Source organism: Lithobates pipiens, unplaced genomic scaffold, assembly GCF_037356315.1.
Source record: "Lithobates pipiens isolate NorthernLeopardFrog02 unplaced genomic scaffold, aLitPip1_a1.2 Scaffold_8, whole genome shotgun sequence".
Taxonomy (NCBI): Eukaryota; Metazoa; Chordata; class Amphibia; order Anura; family Ranidae; genus Lithobates; species Lithobates pipiens.
The window spans coordinates 130,728,652-130,747,226 of NW_027507903.1; the positions used below are offsets into that span (position 1 = coordinate 130,728,652).

The following is an 18,575-nucleotide window of genomic DNA, read 5'->3' on the forward strand; positions in this document are numbered from 1 at the left end:
TGGCACACTTTTGTTGGAAGCAAAGCGCCTTCTATAGCAAGTGGGTTCTTCCAACCACTCCCCCTGCATGTTATCTGGTTGTAGAAAACTGCCTGTACGGTAGCAAGTGCTAAAAACTGCATGTCATTTTTCACATTGCACCCCTTGATCTCCTTTTCTGGCCAAGCTTCACCTCGTAGAACATTGGAATCAAGTTATACAAAGTATGGGAAAACCGTGTAAGACAATTAGAACCCACAGCTGACCTTTTTAAGGGTGGGAGCAAAAGGGCCGCAGTATGGAAGCAAGAATCTGCACAAGACCTAGAGAGTGGTCTTTCAAGCTGCTACCACCCTTGGTGCTGTTGCTTGCCGCCATATTTGTTGACATCTGCACATGTGCAATAGCATGTGATAAGTCAATATCTTAGTGTGAACCTGCACATGTGCATAATCAATGTGAAAGGTTGCTCACCGTTATGAATGGTGGTGGTCCTCGCTACCATGTTCGTTTTTTTCCTCCTGCAAATATGCACTTTTCACAGTGAGCACGACAAATATGGCAGCAAAGACCTGTGCATGCATGGTATCAAGTTGAACGGCCGCTTTTTACTGCACATATCCAAACCAAATAGACCACTTTATTCAACATTGTTGTTCCTTGACCACTTATAGACTGGTAGATTTGGCTGCTAAATGACCAGGCCATTTTTTGTGATATGGCACTCCGTTGCTTTAACCGACGACTGCACGGTTGTACGATGCTGTACCCAAACAACATGTCCCCCCCCCCCCCACAAATATAGCTTTCTTTTGGTGGTATTTGATCACCTCTGCGTTTGTTTTGTTTTTTTGTTTTTTTTTGTTTTTTGCGCTATAAACCAAAATGTATGACTATTTTGAAAAAGAAAAAATACTTTTTGCAGTAATATCCCCAAAAATGTTTTTTTTTTTTTTTTTTTATTCTTCCTCGGTTTAGGACTATATATATATATATATATATATATATATATATATATATATATATATATATATATATTCATATATATATTCATATTGCTGGTTAAAAAAAAATTGCAATAAGCGTATATTGGTTTACACAAGTTATAGTGTCTACAAACAATGGGAGAAATGTGTGGGTTTTTTTTTTTTTTTTTACTAGTAATGATCTGTGATTTTTAGCGGTATTGCGGCGAACAGATCACAGCTTGCTATGGGGGCACACAAGCTTAGTCACCTCTCCGTGTGTCCATTCAGACACAGAGCTGCCGTTGGGCCCTGCCCCCCCCCCTTTCATGATTGGCTAACTGACCTTAATTGACAGCCACAGGAGCCAATGGCTCTGCTGCTGTGTCTCAGCCAATAAGGAGGGTGAGTCAGGTCAGGGATGTTCAAGGGACTTGCGGACATTGCTGGACAGATGGGGCTCAGATAAATATGGGGGGGGGGGTGCGGCTAAGGGGGGTTGCTGCACACAGAAGACTTTTCATCTTAAAGTGGATGTAACATATACCCAGTGAAGTAAACAGAATGGCCTCAGATGAGATACAGAGATGAAACAAATCTCCCTACATAAGTTTTACATGTATATCTTCTGTCTTCAACTTGATATATTCTTTCAAAAGTGCACATCCTGTTATAGATTTTTTTTTCCTGTTCAGCACTGGGTGTGGATTCTTGGCATACACTGTATGACAGCTGATTGGAGGAAAGGCACACACCCCCACTCCACATAGGCGAAGGAAGGAAAGTGAGAGAGATGTGCTATGAATAGACCAGCTCTCTGGTGATCTATTTATAGCACCCACCCTGACACAAGTTTCAGTTTTTATCTCGGTTGTCGGAGAACTTGTCAGTTATGCTGGTAACAGAAGAACGGAACACCAGAAAGACGCAGGACTTAAAGCTTTGGAGAGAGATGAGAAAACACTGCTGATATTTATGTGGTTAGGTCAAATTTCATGAATCTGGTTTACATCCACATCAAATGCATTTTTTTTTTTCTTCAATAACATACATGTTATAATTTCCAGATCTGGGCAAGGGTTTTGCGCAGAGTAGCCCCGATCCTCCTTTTCTGTGGCGATTCTGCAGAGCTCCTGGCTTACACTTCACTAGGTGCCCCACAGAGAGCTGGTTTTACCCAATTGATCATACAACTTGGCACATGTGGACTGCCCAATAACTGATTTTAATCGCGTATGGCTGACCTTCACATTTTTAGGCATAATTTCACTTTTCATAATAGAATCCTCTTGTAATATAATTTTCTGGCCCAGCCATCCAAATGTCTTATCTCTCATTTCCCTCATCCACAGAAGCTTTGAAAGTTCATGTTTCTGCCTGGGTATAACAAAAAATCAGTCACTTACTGTAGGTCATCTACCATCATTCACTGTGTTGCATCACAGAAAAGGATGCTATATGGCATGTATTACTAGTCTGGATCACACCTCCCTCATTACTATGCCACCACCTCTATTTTATTTCTACCCACTTTCCTACTTCCCTTAAGGTGACCATACACATTACAATCTGATTGCACAAGCTACTGAAATTTCAACTACAGTATAGTACAAGAACCTGCCCGATTTGATACAAATTGAATCGATTGTTCAGGGGAGGAGTCCTATTCCATAGTTCTGGTAAATCTAAGGGACATTATGCAATCTGATTGTATAATCTCTGTACAGTGTGTGGCCATCTTTATACAAGTGGATAGAGACGCTCACAGTGGAAATTCACATTTTTGCATGTGTGTTGGTCATTTTTGAGTGTTTCCGCTCGTCACACATTGGACAGTCCTTTCACTTGAATGGGCTTCCCTATGTGCAACCTTCACCCCATAAGAAGCTCCAGAAGATTTTTTTTAAAGCGACGTGTGGTTAATTTTTTACCATGCTTTTTGGTGTGTTTGTAGCATGTTTTTGAAGCTCATAGCAAAGCTATTATTTTCTGTGATGTAAGTGGAGCCTGTCCAGACCCCAGTCACACCTAGCGTAGTGGGCTTGTGCATTTTTGGTTTATTTTTCGTGCTTTACGCATAGCACAGCCTATGGAATCAGTGGGCTACCCTACACATGGAAAAGTACCCCATGGGACATTTTGGCATGTTGCGGGTTGCACATTTTGTTACTGTGTTTTGTTGTTTGTCACTTGTCTTTTCATGTGGCAAAATGTGTTTTGCTTCTGTGTTTGGGTTGCCATTAACAAGTAATGCCACTGAAAGCGCAAGTTAATTTTAGATGTATAAAGGTGGCTATACACTATACAATTTGATTGTACAATCTCCTTTAGGTTGACAAAAACAATTTAATAGGGGGACAACACCCATCTATCCAATCACTCTGTATCCAATCAGACAAGACTACATAATTGATGGTAGATTCAAAGTTGATTGTACAATACTATTGTATAGCCTATAGTGAGCTTTACAGAACCCAAGACATACTTCTGTTTTCACTACTACAGCTGTATTCACATGAGCTGCTGATTGATCAGCTCCTGCACACTCTGCCAAATGAACCATCTGTGCAAGATGGAATTGGGTAGGGAAAAAATGCTTGTGTGTTTAGTGAGAACAATATTCACATTGCATTGGAAAAAAATGTGCACTTGATGAGGTGGGTGTGTAGTGATCTGCTGGAAGGGGAGAGGGCAGGGTATGCGCTAGTGAGGTCAGCTAGTGACCACCTTCCTGTGTCAACTCCCAAGGTCTGTATAAGAAGTAATGGAAGTTTTATTTTTTTATACAGCCAGCTGGACACAGGTAAGGGCTGTGAGAATATATAATCTTTTTATTTCTGCCAAAGTGGTGCATTAATGGTATAGTGGTACATAAGGGAGCTGGAATTTAAAGAAGGAAAACTGCCAGCTCACTTATATTTAATGAGTTGAATATTGACTTTTAACATCTTTAACATAAAGAAAGTATATAATCAGTTGTATAAGGTGAGAAAAGGGCAGCACTAACCCCATTTGAGATCAGATTTTTGTTTTTTTTCCAATAAGAGCCCAATGTGCTTCCTGTGTTTTTGAAAGCTGGTGTCTTAAACTTTCACTCTTAGGGCCCTTTCACACGTGCGGACCGTTCAGATCCACTGGTCAGTTTTTCAGGCCGTCGCTCCATACATCGCTGTGGAGCGATGGATGTCAGTGGTGACATGTCCGCTGACATCTGATCCGCTCCACAAAATCCATACGGGTGGAAACCCTATTTTCCATCCATTAATCGGATCAGATGAAAACTGACAGGTGTTCCGATCTCACCATAGAGGAGAGCGGAGATCTGACAGGTCCGTTTCTGCACAGACGGACTTGTCATCCGCTGGCCCAGCGGGGATCAATAGATCGATCCTGGCTGAGCAGGTGGATGTCTGAAAATGGATCCACACATGTGAAAGGGGCCTAAAGACGTAAAATAAAGAGTAGTCACCATTCGCAAAGTAAACCTGCACACTGGTTCTACTAACCGCCACATCCATATCTTGTAAAGATACATTCAATAGTCTGATGGCTTTTTCACAAGCTACCCCACCCCACACCCAAATAATTAATTTGCATAACTACTTATAACTACTATAAACCTTTTGCAATTTAATGCTTAGGCACAGTTTATTTTTTATGCAGTTAATTTTGTTTTCAAGCCCTATATTTTCATGTAATTAAAGTTACTATCTTCAGCATTCAGCATGTACAGTCAAGCTGAAATAAATAAATGTTTTTGTTGTGGTTTGCCTATTGGATTTTGTTTCAGAGGAAAGCTAGTTTCCTAAATGGCCTTGTTTTTATTGACGGACTGTTAGCAGTGAGTAAAATTCAGCTTGTGAAGGGAACCATAGGGTTGCCTGCAGGAAAGGTCCAAACCTTTTACCTATTGGATCATTGAGTCACGTATGAACCCTGGTATGAATAGAGTCACAGCATGACCGCCGCTCTTCCCCTTGCCTTGGTGACCATTAAAACCAGCATTGCACAGAGGGTGGGGGGCTCAGACAGTTGGTTTGTTTCATCCTTGATGGAAAGGTCTTTGTACAATAGCTTTGGGGACAACAGGTGGTAGAAGAATTGAGCAGACACAAGCTATTTTTACTGCATCGTGCTGAGCACTAATCTAAACAAGCCAGCAAGTTGAAAAGACAACATTAAACTATTAACTGGTATAATGCAGCTTAACCAATTTGGTCAACCCTCACTTTTGTCTTGTGTGTGTGGTTTGTTTTGTTTTTTTATTTATTGGTGCAGTCTTTTTCCTTTTCAGGTCTTTGCATGTGGTTCTTCCACTTGGTTTGCTGTATCAAATACATAGATACTGCTTTCCACTAGATGGCAAATAGGTCTTAGAATCGGATCGGTAGCGCTTGTTAATTTGTTTTCCCCTTCTAATTGACTAGCCTTGCTTGCTCTGCTTCCCTTGGAGAGATTTGCTCTTTACACCTGAGAGATTTTTTCCCATTAACTCCACAGCACAAGCTGCACACTTTGCATTTAAATCTCCTCCATGTGATTAAGCAGTCATAGGAATTAAGTAGAAGAAGGCATTATTACTTTTGATGTGTAAAATTGTGCTTTACTATAAAGCCATTCTCCCTGCACTTAGCTTTCCATTTAGAAATGGATGTGGATGCTAAGTCCGTGTGGCTGTCTGCTTACACAGTGTGAACATGCTTAGTATATTTTCTTTTCCGCACTTTTATTTCCAACTGCTGCGCCAGTCTGTGCAAACTGTGTGTCCTACTGATGTGTAACATGATTTGCATATCCACTGATGGATCCATCATTTGAGAACCAGATATAACTGTAAATATTGAACGATAAGGTGCATATGATTCTGCCTCCTGGCTAATGTTTCAGAACTGTTGTAGCTATGATCCTGCTTAAGTTAGTCTGCAGGAGTTAAGTGTGTTTGATCACTTTTATATTGACTCCCAACGATTTTTTTTTTTAACATAGGGGCATGTTTCTGCTATAAAATGGGTATTGTATCATTTTTTTCTTTTTTTTTTTTTTAATTGTCTGGAAAGTTGTATGCAGGAGGATTCCAGGTGGATCATAAAGTTGTCTGAATTTAAGCCTTTTTTTCATTTAGAATTATGAGTGCAAAAGGTTAACATACTTACATTTAGTGTCCTTTTAATACTGTTCCATTTTTGGTTAAAAATATGCAGAAGAAAAATGTATCCCTTTAAATCCTATGGAACTCACACCAGTGTATCGTGGGTATGGTACTTTAACCACTTCCCACCAGACAATTTTAGCCTCTTTCTACTAGAGCTGCACAATTAATCGTTAAATCGTGATCTTGATCCAACCCCCCTGACGTTCTCTATTGCAGTTTGACTATTCTTTCATATAACGAGTAGAGGGAATTATCTGCTCACTCAAAACTGTCAAAAGAAAACATCCAGGCAGTCTGCCAAGTTTTTAACATGAAACGTAACTAGCTCTTCCTTCTCAGATCAAAGGGAGAAACTTCTGCATGTAAAGAAAAAATCCAAGCAGTCTGCCAAGTTTTTAACACGTGTAAATGCAGGAAGTTTAACCACTTAGTCTAAATCTTTTTGACACTTGTTTCTTAAGTTAAAATCAATATTTTTTGCTAGGAAATTACTTGGAACCCCCAAACATGTATAGACCCTAGGGAATAAAATGTCAATTGCTGCAATATTTTATGTAGCACTGTATTTGCTCAGCCAACTTTCAAACGCAATTTTTGGGAATAAATACACTTCAATGACTCAAAGTAGTTTTTTTTTTGTTTTTTTTATGTGAAAGATTGTTACACCGTGAGAGAATAGTGATCTATCTTTTAAGCAAAACAATTGTGATTCTCATTTTAGCCAGAATTGTGCAACTTTCTACCCAGGCCAATTGTCACACTTTGAATGACAATTGCATGGTCATGCAACACTATACATATCTATACATATCTATATCTCTATATATATATATATATATATATAAGAATTTTTTTTATTTATTTTTCACAAATAGAGCTTTCTTTTGGTGGTGTTTAATCGACACTTTTTATTTTTATGGTTTGCTAAATAAAAGACCGAACATTTTGAAAAAAATTAAGTGTTTTTCTTCTTTTGTTATATATAACCTATTGCAAATATTTTTTTCATGATTTTAGGCCTTAATATATTCTCATACCACTAAACACAATTTCTAGCAATGATTAAAAAAAGTGCATAAAGTGTATCCCCCTTCTGAGACCACACTCACCAGACAGGCAAACTTTCCAGTCCAAAAATCGGCAAATGGATGAACAGATGAGGTGAAAAGTTCCAAATGGAGGCATTAAAGACCAATGGGTCTGCGACCTGATTTTTCTACGGTTACGAGATGGAGTTCTTCTCTTGGCCGCAAGATGGATTCTTCCCCTCCAGCATACCTGTGCTTCTGGCTCGCTAGGAGGACCTTTTGGGGGGTAGTAAGGGACCTGTTGAATCACGGGGTGATTGTACCTGTTCCAGAATCAGAACGTTTCCAGGGGTTCTACTCAAACCTGTTTGTAGTTCCCAAGAAGGAAGAGGTATGTCCAATCTTGGATCTAAAAGCCCTCAATCACTTTGTGAAAGTGCAGAGGTTCAGAATGGAATCAGTTCGCTCAGTCACTGCACTCCATCAAGGGGACTCCCTGGCATCCTTGGACATCCAGGATGCGTACCTGCACTACCCATATTCCTCCGGCATCAAAAGTTTCTGCGGTTTGCAGTCGGGGAAGCCCACTACCAGTTTATGGCTCTCCCTTTTGGTTTGGCATCAGCCCCCCCGAGTCTTTACCAAGGTACTGGCTCCAGTTTTGGCGTTGCTATGGCAACGCTGGATGGCGATCGTGGGATACCTAGATGATCGAATTCTGAGGCAGAAGATGCCCTCAGGAGGAGAAGAGGATGTGGTGATCACCATGCAGACCCCGCAAGAAATTTGGTGGCTGTTTGGAGTACCTGGGCTTGCTAATGGACTCCAGAGGAGCGAGAGTTTCTTCCTTCAGACAAGCTGCAGATTTTCAGAGCCACGGTGAAACTGTTGATGAACTGCAAGTGGTCGTCGCTTCGCTTCTGCATGCGTGTCTTGGGTCTCATGGTGGCCTCCTTCGAGGCAATACCATATGCCCAGTTTCACACCAGAGTTCTGCAGAAGGAGATTTTGATGAAGTGGGACAAATCTCCGTTGTGCTTGGATCTGCAGATCCAGGTGAGCCAGTTGGTCAGATTCCCTGATCTGGTGGCTGAGGTCCCCGGTGCTTCTGTCCGGGAAGTTGTTCCTACCTCTGAAATGGATGGTGATCACAACGGATGCCAGCCTATCCAGCTGGCGTGGAGTGTTTGGGGTTCAGTCGGCTCGGGGCCTCTGGTCAATGAAGGAATCAAAGTTGCTGATCAATCTGCTTGAACTAAGAGCGATTAGGCTATGCCTCTCCACATGGTCGATGAGACTGCAAGGGCGTCTGATCAGGATCCAGTCAGACAACACCACTGCAGTGGCATACGTCAATCACCAAGGAGGAACAAGAAGCTCAGCCGCCGCACGGGAGGTCGCTCACATACTTTATGGGCAGAGTGACATGTACCGGCCCTGTCAGCCATTTACATCCCGGGAGTGGAGAACTGGCAGGCGGACTACCTAAGTCGCCAGATGCTGGACCCAGGAGAATGGGCGTTGCATCCGGAGGTATTCAGGCTACTGTGCCTGCGCTGGGGCACACCAGACGTGGATCTTCTGGCCTCCCGTCTCAATCGGAAAGGTGCCGAGATTCGTGTCCAGGACAAGAGATCCATGGGCAGACACGGTGGTGGCTCCGTGGGATCAGTACCAGCTGATCTATGCCTTTCCTCCACTAAAACTGTTACCACGTCTGCTTCGCAGAGTGGAAGTTGAGGGGATCCCAGTAATTTTGCTTGCCCGTGATTGGCCTCAGCGTCCTTGGTATGCAGACCTAGTGCGCCTGGTGGCAGACGCTCCATGGCGACTGCCATTGCGAGAGGACCTTCTGTCTCAAGGTCCTATTCTCCATCCTGATTTACCATCGCTGGCTTTAACAGCATGGCTATTGAGAGGCAGGTGTTGAGGAACCGAGGTTTGTCAAACTCTGTGATCCCTACTATGCTGAGAGCACGGAAATTATCTTCTCGGAAGATATATCATCGTACCTGGAAGGCCTACATCTCCATGTGTGAGGGGAAAGGATGGCACCCACGCTCCTTTTTCTATATCCAGGATCCTGCTGTTTTTTCAGCAAGGGGTGAACCAGAAATTGGCGTTAAGAACCATTTAAAGGACAAATATCCTCCTTGGCTGTCTTTTTTTCAACGGCCTTTGGCATCTCACTCACTAGTGAGTACTTTTGTTCAGGGGGTGCGACATGTAGTCCCTCCGGTGCGTCCACCGTTAACCCCGTGGGATCTGAACCTGGTGTTATCGGCGCTTCAAAAACCGCCGTTTGAAAATACGGAGATTCCCCTGTTGACTTTCTCAGAAAGTGGTCTTTCTAGTGGCCATCACATCAGCCAGGAGGGTTTCGGAACTGGCGGCTTTGTCCTGCAAGTCATCCTATCTGGTGATCCACAAGGATAAGGTGGTGTTGCGTCTGCATCCGTCCTTTCTGCCGAAGGTGGTCTCGGCATTTCACATCAATAAGGACATTTTGTTACCATCCTTGTGTCCTAAGCCGACACATCCTAAGGAAGTGGCCCTTCGCACTGGACGTGATTCGGGCTCTAAAAGTGTATTTGTCTGACACGGCTCCCTTTCGGAAGTCAGACTCGCTGTTTGTTTCGGTGGCTGGTCCAAAGAAAGGCATGGCGGTCTCGTTGGCCACCATTTCCAGGTGGATCAGACAGATTGTATTACAAGCCTATGCCTTGAAGGGGGAGGTGCCCCCCTTTCCGGCCACGTCCCATTCTACAAGGGCAATCGGAATGTTTTGGGCCTTCCGACACCAAGGGTCTGTTGCTCACGTGTATAAAGCGGAGACCTAGTCACCTGTCCACACATTTACCAAGTTCTACAAGGTAGACGTCGGTGCATCGGCTGATGCCTGTTTTGGCCACAAAGATTTGCAGGTAGCTGAATAGTTGCAATTGTGTATGCAATAATTCCCTTTTTCCTGTTTTTTTGGTTAAAAACGCAGTACCTTTAAGTTAATGCACTGTTGCAGTTTTTGGTCGGTTGTGGGTAGTTCCTCCTGTTGAGGGAACCCTGGTTTTGTGGTGGTTTTTTTTCCACACACTTTTGTTTTTGTGGGTAAAGTTAGGGAGGTGATCAGGATTTTTTATTTTTTACACACTATACGATTGGTTGCTTATAACTGTATTGTGTAATAAGCATGTTTTTTTTCTGAATGGAGACTATTCATTCTGTGTTTACTGTTGTGATTGGCCACAGCTAACCACATGGTAACAGATGTGATTGGCCCTGTCTGTACCTTGTGATCACTGTGACCAATCAGAGCTCATCACCATAGTACACAATGAAAGGCATGAGTCAAAGCCTTTGATTGTGTTCAATTTTCATGTGATCTGCTGTGATTGGCCACAGCAATCAAATGGTATAAGCAGCAGGCCGATAGTGATCTGGCATCAGCTACGTCCTGTGGACACAGTGGGTGACCATGCCAAAGCACAGACTAATCCTGGGAGCACATCATATGACATCCTTCCAGGACAATGGCTCCAGCTCGGCCGTCGTATTACAATAGACGAGGTGGGAGTCCTGCCGTCTGCATCTTTTGTGTGCTTTTCAAAAGTGCTTCAAAAACAAATCTTTTTGAATTCTATAGAAAATTCATTAAAAAGGCACATCTGTTGTATTAGTACATTTATTGAGTCACAATGATACATTAAAGCTTTACTTTGTTTACTAAGCTGTGGAGCAACTGCACTTGCAGAGTGGACAATCTATTTGCCTTAAGTAAATGGTCCAGCAGCCAGGTGAGGTCGTCGGCACATGCGCTCTAAAGAAACATACCCTTGATGTTTCTTCATAGCTGTGTGCCGTGACAGTGTCTCCCGCACACATGCACGGGAGTGACGTCCTCACAACTTAGCCATTCAAGCTGCAGAAGCACACAAACCCAGAAGATAGTCCGGTTGAAGATGGGGGCGCCTGCAGCGGTGACAAGGTGCTGCTGGAGGGCTTAATTTCAAGGTGAGAAGTTTCTCAAAATGTGCTAGTATGCGATGCATACTAGCACATTATATTGCCTTGCAGGAGAATACTCCCCCATCCAAGACTGTCACTGCTTTAAAGAGTTTTTGTGAAAATATATCTAAAATAAGCTCAACTCTGTGACGCGTGTTTTAATTATCAGTTTTTTTGATTATTTCACTGGCTTGGGAGAAGACCTGTAAGTGAAAGTGAAACTGCAGCAGAGAAACATCAGGCCCACCACCACCCCTGTCAAGCTGAGCTGTATAAACAGAATTGGGTTTACAGGAAAACAAAACTTTTGGCAGGAAAAAAAAAAGTTCCTCTGCCGTGTCTGTGTTTAGTGGTTTGCTTTGTGTGTAGCTGTAACAGTCATCCAAAAGCAGCGCAGCCCAGTGCACTTTCATCTGAGTTGGGGATGTGAGTGGTGCGCGGAGGGATAGGTGGGTTTGTTTATAATGTGTGCGTGCGTATCATGGTGCCATTCAGAATGAAAAAGTGTAATGCACATATACTTCAAGATGTGGTGCAGTGCATGTTAAAAGACGTTTATTATGTGTGCTAACTGGTAACAATTCAGCCTAAAATAACTTTTTCCAGTTAGATTGTACATGATCAGAGGAGGGGATTTGATGGCCATTCTCTCATTTGACCCTGGTGGGTTGAGGAAAGTTGTGACCAGAAAGTATAGAGAATAATTTTTCTACTTCCTAATCATTCACAGTGTTATGGGTCTGTGCATCATATACTTTGTAGACTAAAGATGCATCTTCATTTTGGACTGGATTTGATAAATACTTGTTTTGTTTTCCTTTATTAGGGCAATAAAGAATGCCAAAGGCCTTCACAGCAAGAAAGAAATTCCAATCCACAGAGTGGCAGACATCTCTGGGGTAAGAAATTATACTTGTTATACTGAATGCTGTGCATCATTTTATGGACTGGTGATGTATTTTGCTCGCACACCATATTGGCATTGACCGTGTGTTTAAAAGAGTGCTGCAATAATTCCCGTCTGGTCACAGTGTGCAAAATTAAATATGTTGCCAGCACACGGACAAGTTTGTTTCAAAGTGCAAAACTCTTTATTTTATGATTACATAACTGCTTTTCTTTTTTGGATCAGTGATTTCTATACATCTTCCTAAAAAAAAAAAGTATGTTACCTTGGGAATCTTGTTATGCCGCCTACACATAATTGTGAATTTCGGGCAGCAAAAGACCAATGAGAGCTTTTCGTCCAAAAATGCGACCGTGTGTATGCTCCATCGGAATTTAGCTGGCAGAATTCCTGCTGGCAAGTTCTCAATTTTCCCGATGGAAAAACTTCCGATCATGTGTATGCAATTCCGACTCGCAAAAACTCACGCATGCTCAGATTCCACTACGAGATGGAAGTTATTGGCTACTAGGTGTTGAACTTCCTTTTTCTAGTCCCATCGTACATGTTGTATGTCACCGCTTTCTTGGCGGTCGGAATTTGGTGTGACTTTTAGAGCTGTCCTGCGAATAAAGCAGCTTTCTGCTAATATATTTATAGCATCCCCCCCCCCCCCCCCCCCCCACGACAAAATTTCAGCCTGGTTTTATCACGGGTCTGAGAACTTGGCAGAAGTTACTATGCTAAGGAGAGAGCCCATGGGACTTGGTGCTTTGAAGAGAGATAAGAAAACACTGCAGCTATGTTCATGATTCAGGTTTACATCCACTTTAATGCATTCTCTGCCAAAAAAACTTTTTTTTTTTTACATAATTTCTTTGTTTATACTGCACAGTCCCCTTGCTAGAAATAGCAATAGAATAGAATATTGGTGTTAGAATATATAAAATAGAAATACCATCACCTTGGTTCTGTGAAGAACGTGCATCTATATCCTGTTCATATGACTGGTGGCTGCTGTGCCATATTTCCCCCTGGCTACTGGCATTGTATGCTCCCCACTGTAGTTCTTGGTAAAGCCATCAGTGGCCAGACTAAATCACCACTTGCAGTGGGTGGATCTAAGCGTTTCAGACACTCAGTCTGATCCACCCCCTGTGCAGCATAGATTGACAGGCCAGAAATCTGATCCATCTCATTCACACCCACAGTTCCATCCACAGTGCTGCACATTCAGACTGTAGTTCTTAGTAATGCAAGTGCTAACCTGATTACATCACCGCTTGCTGCAATACTCTGACCAAAGAGTCTCAAACTACTAGTCTGATTCACCCACTGTGCAGCATAGGTAGGCCAGGAGTCTCCTCCATTACAAACGCTCCCATTGCTGCCTATTGGGACTCTAAATCCCAGGGCAACATGAGATTTGTAGTCTTAAGAAGCAGTGACAAATAACAGGAAGTGATGTTGCTGCTTCACAGATACCTTCTCCAAGAGCCCAAGGATGGTGTACATTTTCTCCAAATAGCGTTTTTTTTTTTTTTTTCCTGGTGGGGTGTTATGGTGAGTTTTATATACAGTGTTTTTATTCAAAGTCACATTAACTCTTTTGCTTAACTATGGGGGGGGGGGGGGGGGGGGGGATTCTGCAGTTTTTATCACAATCTTGAAGTTCATTACAAATGGAACACCTGTAACTTCTACTAGTGCTGTTACATGTCTAGGATCCTTTTAGAAGTCATAGGAATACCAACACATCCCTAAACCTACTTGAGACTTTTCTTTCTTTTTTTTTTTTTTTTTTTTTTTTTTTTAAAGAAGTGGGCTGTTCCTGTCAAGGATCAGGGAATTCCCCCTCTTAATAAAGAACCAACAGGGTTTCTAAGGATCACATACGTGTTTTTCTGTAACTTTTTTTCCTGCAGTACCTGTACTACAACCTGCTGTGGCCATGATGGTAATAAACTAGACTTATGAGAAGGGATCAATTTGTTTTCCACACTGATCCCTTTATTGTAGAATGTATAGAATTTTTTGATAGCTCTGAGCTACTCTGTGGGAAGGTTAATAAATATCTCTAATCTTATTTCTTGTATGCGTCTCCTTGCAGTCAACATGTGCAGACCTTTGGTTGAAATGTTGGGCTGAGGAGAGGGCATGCAAAACATTTGCCTTGCATGCCTTATAAGGGATAGCATTTAGAGAGACCTTGGACACCCTTATTAAGGATGTCACTGGGAATAAAAGTATTGGTCTACCCTAGCACAAAAACCTAGACCTCAGAGCAGAAAGACTCACCCTCCTTTGAGGCCAAGAACTGTTCCCTACAAAATAACAAAGGCCTCAACCTTAAGTCAAACCCAAACCAGGTTCAACTGCAAAACCCCCAAACCTACACATTTTGGCAGGAAAGGGTGCTCACACTTTAAGTGGAGAGACATTTGTTAGCCTTTGGCTACCTATACAGGCAGGTAAAACTGTCTGGGCATAGTACAGTCTTTAATCTGCCTGTGTTACCACACAGATTAGCAGCTTTCCTTACAGCCCTTTTAAATTTTCTGGATTAAGGGTTTACTGCCTCTGCGTCTGTGGTAGAAAGATTTAAGGGGTTTTGCTCACAACCCTTTCACTGCCCCAGATCCCAAAGGGGTATGGGCTACATCTTGGATCCCGAGGCCCTTAATGTCGTTCAGGCCCAAAAATTCTGCATGTAATCCACCAGGTCTGGCCTCCTTGGACATCAACTTGCTTTTCCCTGTTTTTCCATTTCATCAATGATTTCCCTCAGTTTGCTGCAGGTCCCCAGCACATACAGATTGTAGCCCTACCATTTGGCTTGCTTTCAGCACTCTGTGTTCACCAAGTTTCTAGCGCCTGTCTTATCTTTATGTTCCCAGGACAAGCCTGCTGTAGGCTGGGTGACCTCCTGTTGAGTGAACAGTTGCAGCAAGGTCTGGTTGACAATATGGTAAAGAGTTCAGATCTTGCAAAGTTTTTGTCTGGATGTCCTGGGTCATATCCTAGACACAGCTCGAGCCAACTTTTTTTTATTTTTTATTATTTAACCTTGACGGTAAGCTTTTCACTCCCTGATTTTTTGGTCAAGCAGTCAGCTGACTCTTTGTTTCTATGCAAGAGTTCTGGGGTTGATGGTAGCCTCTTTTGGAGGCAGTCCAGTTGCCTGGTTCCACTCCAGATCCCTTCAACTCAACATCCTGTCACTGTGACAAATTGTTTTAATCTCTGTACAAACAGAGGACCAGGTTGTCTGTGGCCTGGCCCAGCCGACCTTCACAACAGATGCCCCAATTTTTGCCTCCATCCCCCTGTCTGGTCTTGGTACATCAGAAGTAAATTTCTCTTCACTTTCCCTGCAAAGGAGAACCAGTTTCCCATGTAACCATTTCTTAGTGGCTCAGACAGATCTTTCAAGCTTATGGTCTTAATGATCTGGTTCCACCCTACCTGGCAAGGTGTACTCTACTAGATCTGTGTGTGTTTCTTGGGCTTTTTTATAATCGGGCAACGTTTTTTTTTTAGATTAGCAAAGCTTACGCCTTTTGTTCACATGTTCTCAAGGTTTTGCCAGGTGGATGTTTAGGCCTCTTTAGATGCACACGTTGGGTGTAAGGTCCTTCAGGTAGCTAATTGAGCTGCAGGATGCCTCACATTTTAGGTTTATAGGGGGACATGTTGATGTGTTTTTTGACGTTGACCACACCTCAATTTCACTGCTTTTGAATATCCAATAGTCTCTGAATCATGTGGCCTTAGACAGGGAATTAGAATTTTGTACTTGGCATAAAATCCTTATTAGAGCATGAGGGATACAGGTCTCATTCCTCTGTATATATGATCTTGTGCTGCTTTAATACAGAACTGAGGAATGCTTGGGAGTCAAAGGTAGTATACCAGGCTGGTCACTGTCTTTAGTTTGCTAGTGTCCAAATCCCTCTATAGATGTCAGTATACCCCAATAGTTTTGGAATCCTGTGACCCTTAATGAACTTGAAGAAAAGGATTTGATAGTAAGTACAAAAATGTAATTTTTTCGTTAGACAGCTTCCTATAGAAGACATCACACTGGTGCAGCTTGTTATCATGTGTGATTTGCTAATCATTCTGTGATTCCTATGTGATGATAGTCTTCTACCGAAGCCTGCTTTTCATTGCCACAAGCCTGCTGTGCAGTGGGATTCTGTTGTGCAGCTGCCCTCACTGTTAATTGCACAGTCAGAGTTAGGAATCCAGTAATCGGCTGACAAGGCTGAGACATGTTTTTTAGGAACTGTAACAAATCATGTCTTCGTAATTATAGACTATACTTAAATCCCAAATGTGATATTACATTTAAAACAGGAAGTCATAGTTCTGATAATTTAATGCTAATCTAAGTTTGAATGTTCTTTCTACAGCTAGCCCTGTTTCAGTGTAGATTTTTACTGTATGTTTTGAATATCCAAGGCTTTAGTGCCAGTGTTAGTCTTGAAATGAATCCGTAAACATCTAATTTCAGATGGATTGGTTATCTGGCTTCCTGCAAATCGCCATTACTGCTACTTTGTTTCCCTTGATTAAGTGTATCATAAAATTCCTCAGGCATTAGTTACCAAGCAAAATATATTGATATACAATATTTCCCTGTGCTGTGACCCTCGGCTTCTAGAACAGCTCTATAACTCAATGGCAAGCTATTGGAATGGATCCATTATTGTGCCATGCTAATGTAGGCACGTATTGTAGCTATATAAAATGCTGTAAAATGATGTTATTGAGCTATGCTTTTCACTGGTTTCCCTATAGTTTGTCATCGGTCTACTTGCTAACTGTCACAAACAGTCTCTGGCTCACAACCCAAAACTCTTGAAGCTACAAAAAAATAAAATAAAAAGTTTAATCTGGAAAACGCAGGCAAGCATCTATAGAAATGGCCTTTGCAGCAATACATATGTATTTGTATGCCGTTCCCATTTTATGCATGTACATATACTGGCACTTGTGCTCATTGTGATGGCCTCAACAAAGCCGTTACTAACAGCTGAAAGCACAATATATTTTAAATACATCAGCTCACTGCTGGTGATTACCTGAAATGGCAGTATTCTGTAATCCTTGTTTTGTTATTCATCCATCTGTTAGTGACGTGGGCTGCTATATTGACACCTATGTATTAACTGGCGTTACAGCCTTTTTATATATATATGCTTCCCATGGTCAGTTTGCAGAATCTTCTGTTCTACAGAATGTTGAAAAAAGGGTGGACATGGCATAAATGGGTGGCGTTCATTTGAGCCCCAAAGATAGATTCATGTCATTTTCACAGTTAGAAGACCTAATTCCTTGCCTAAGTAGTGTGTCTTTAAGGCAGTTGAGTGCTATAGAAATGCTCAGATTTTAATGAGGTTTATTGGACACTTCATTAATGTCTTTAGTGTTGAAACTGCACTTTTTATTGCAAAGCTCGTCATATGCCTACTTAAGTATGTCGTATCTTATGGTACTATACAATACTTGGATGGGTAAGTGAAACCTCCTTATTTACTTATCGTGGGGTGATTTTAACAATCAGTCAAGCTTGCTAGAGGCTGGACACCTGTGTGCGGTGACCACAGGGGGGAGTTTTGGGTTAACTGTGGGAGTTTGTTTTCTTGGTTGTGTTTTCCTTAATGGATGGTCTGTGTGCACATACGGAGCCGCGCATGCGCCATAGCCTAATATCGGTGTGCAAAGATTGATGTCATGCGAATACAGTCGCGCCTGTTTGCCAGGACCGAGTTCTTCCACCCACAATGCTGCTTCTTAAAGGAGACATACCTGTACGCTCATTTGCCCAGCTGTGCCATTGTGCTAACGTATATCGTGCGCTGGTCAGCAAGGGGTTAAAGAGCTTAAAGTGGAATTCCAGGTATGAATATTTTATACTTGGTTCAATCTGTCCAGCTTGCACTGATGCAAATATGCCTATACCATACCCTTCCAATGCCTCTGGAAATCATTGAAGTAGACAACCACTGGTCCTAAGAGCTCCACTTGCTTTCAGGTCCCACCACTCCAAGCAGCTACCTTGCTGCATTCTGAATACAGGAAGTCGTATGCTCGGCATTGGCGCCATTCAGAAAATGCTTTAGTTTTCTGAATGAATGTAAATCATTTCTAAATGAGGTGGTGACGGTGCTGGACGCAGAAATTGAGATCAAGGAAGATGCGGTGTCGCCCTCAGTGACTTTTTTTTTTTTCTTTCAGGGGTGTCAGCCATGTAATTTATATGTGTAAGTGTTATAGCGGACCTTCACCCTAAAATATAAGGCCTTCTCCCCCTCCTTTGTTTTTTTTAGTTTAAGTTCATAAAATATGCAAAATATAAAAATAATAAAAAAAAATTAAACAAAATATAAGTTCCTTTTTTTTTTTGCAGATAAAAAAAAGTGCTTTTTTTTTGGTTAGAGACCTGTAAAGCGTTGCACCCACAATCAGCAGATCCTAGGTATAATGACACGGTCTTGCAGGCTGACTGTGTAGCTGTCTGCGCTTATAGCCAATACAACTCTGTGGTAGTTCATTGA

General features: G+C 42.1%; 1 protein-coding gene across 1 annotated transcript in view; it reads left to right on the forward strand.

The window, feature by feature from the left end:
* Positions 1-18,575, forward strand: part of SND1 (staphylococcal nuclease and tudor domain containing 1) — an 840,361-nt gene that overhangs the window by 327,422 nt on the left and 494,364 nt on the right. The window contains exon 14 of the mRNA XM_077473541.1: positions 11,953-12,025. Coding sequence (XP_077329667.1) covers positions 11,953-12,025 — 73 coding nt within the window. The remainder of the gene's footprint in view (positions 1-11,952; positions 12,026-18,575) is intronic.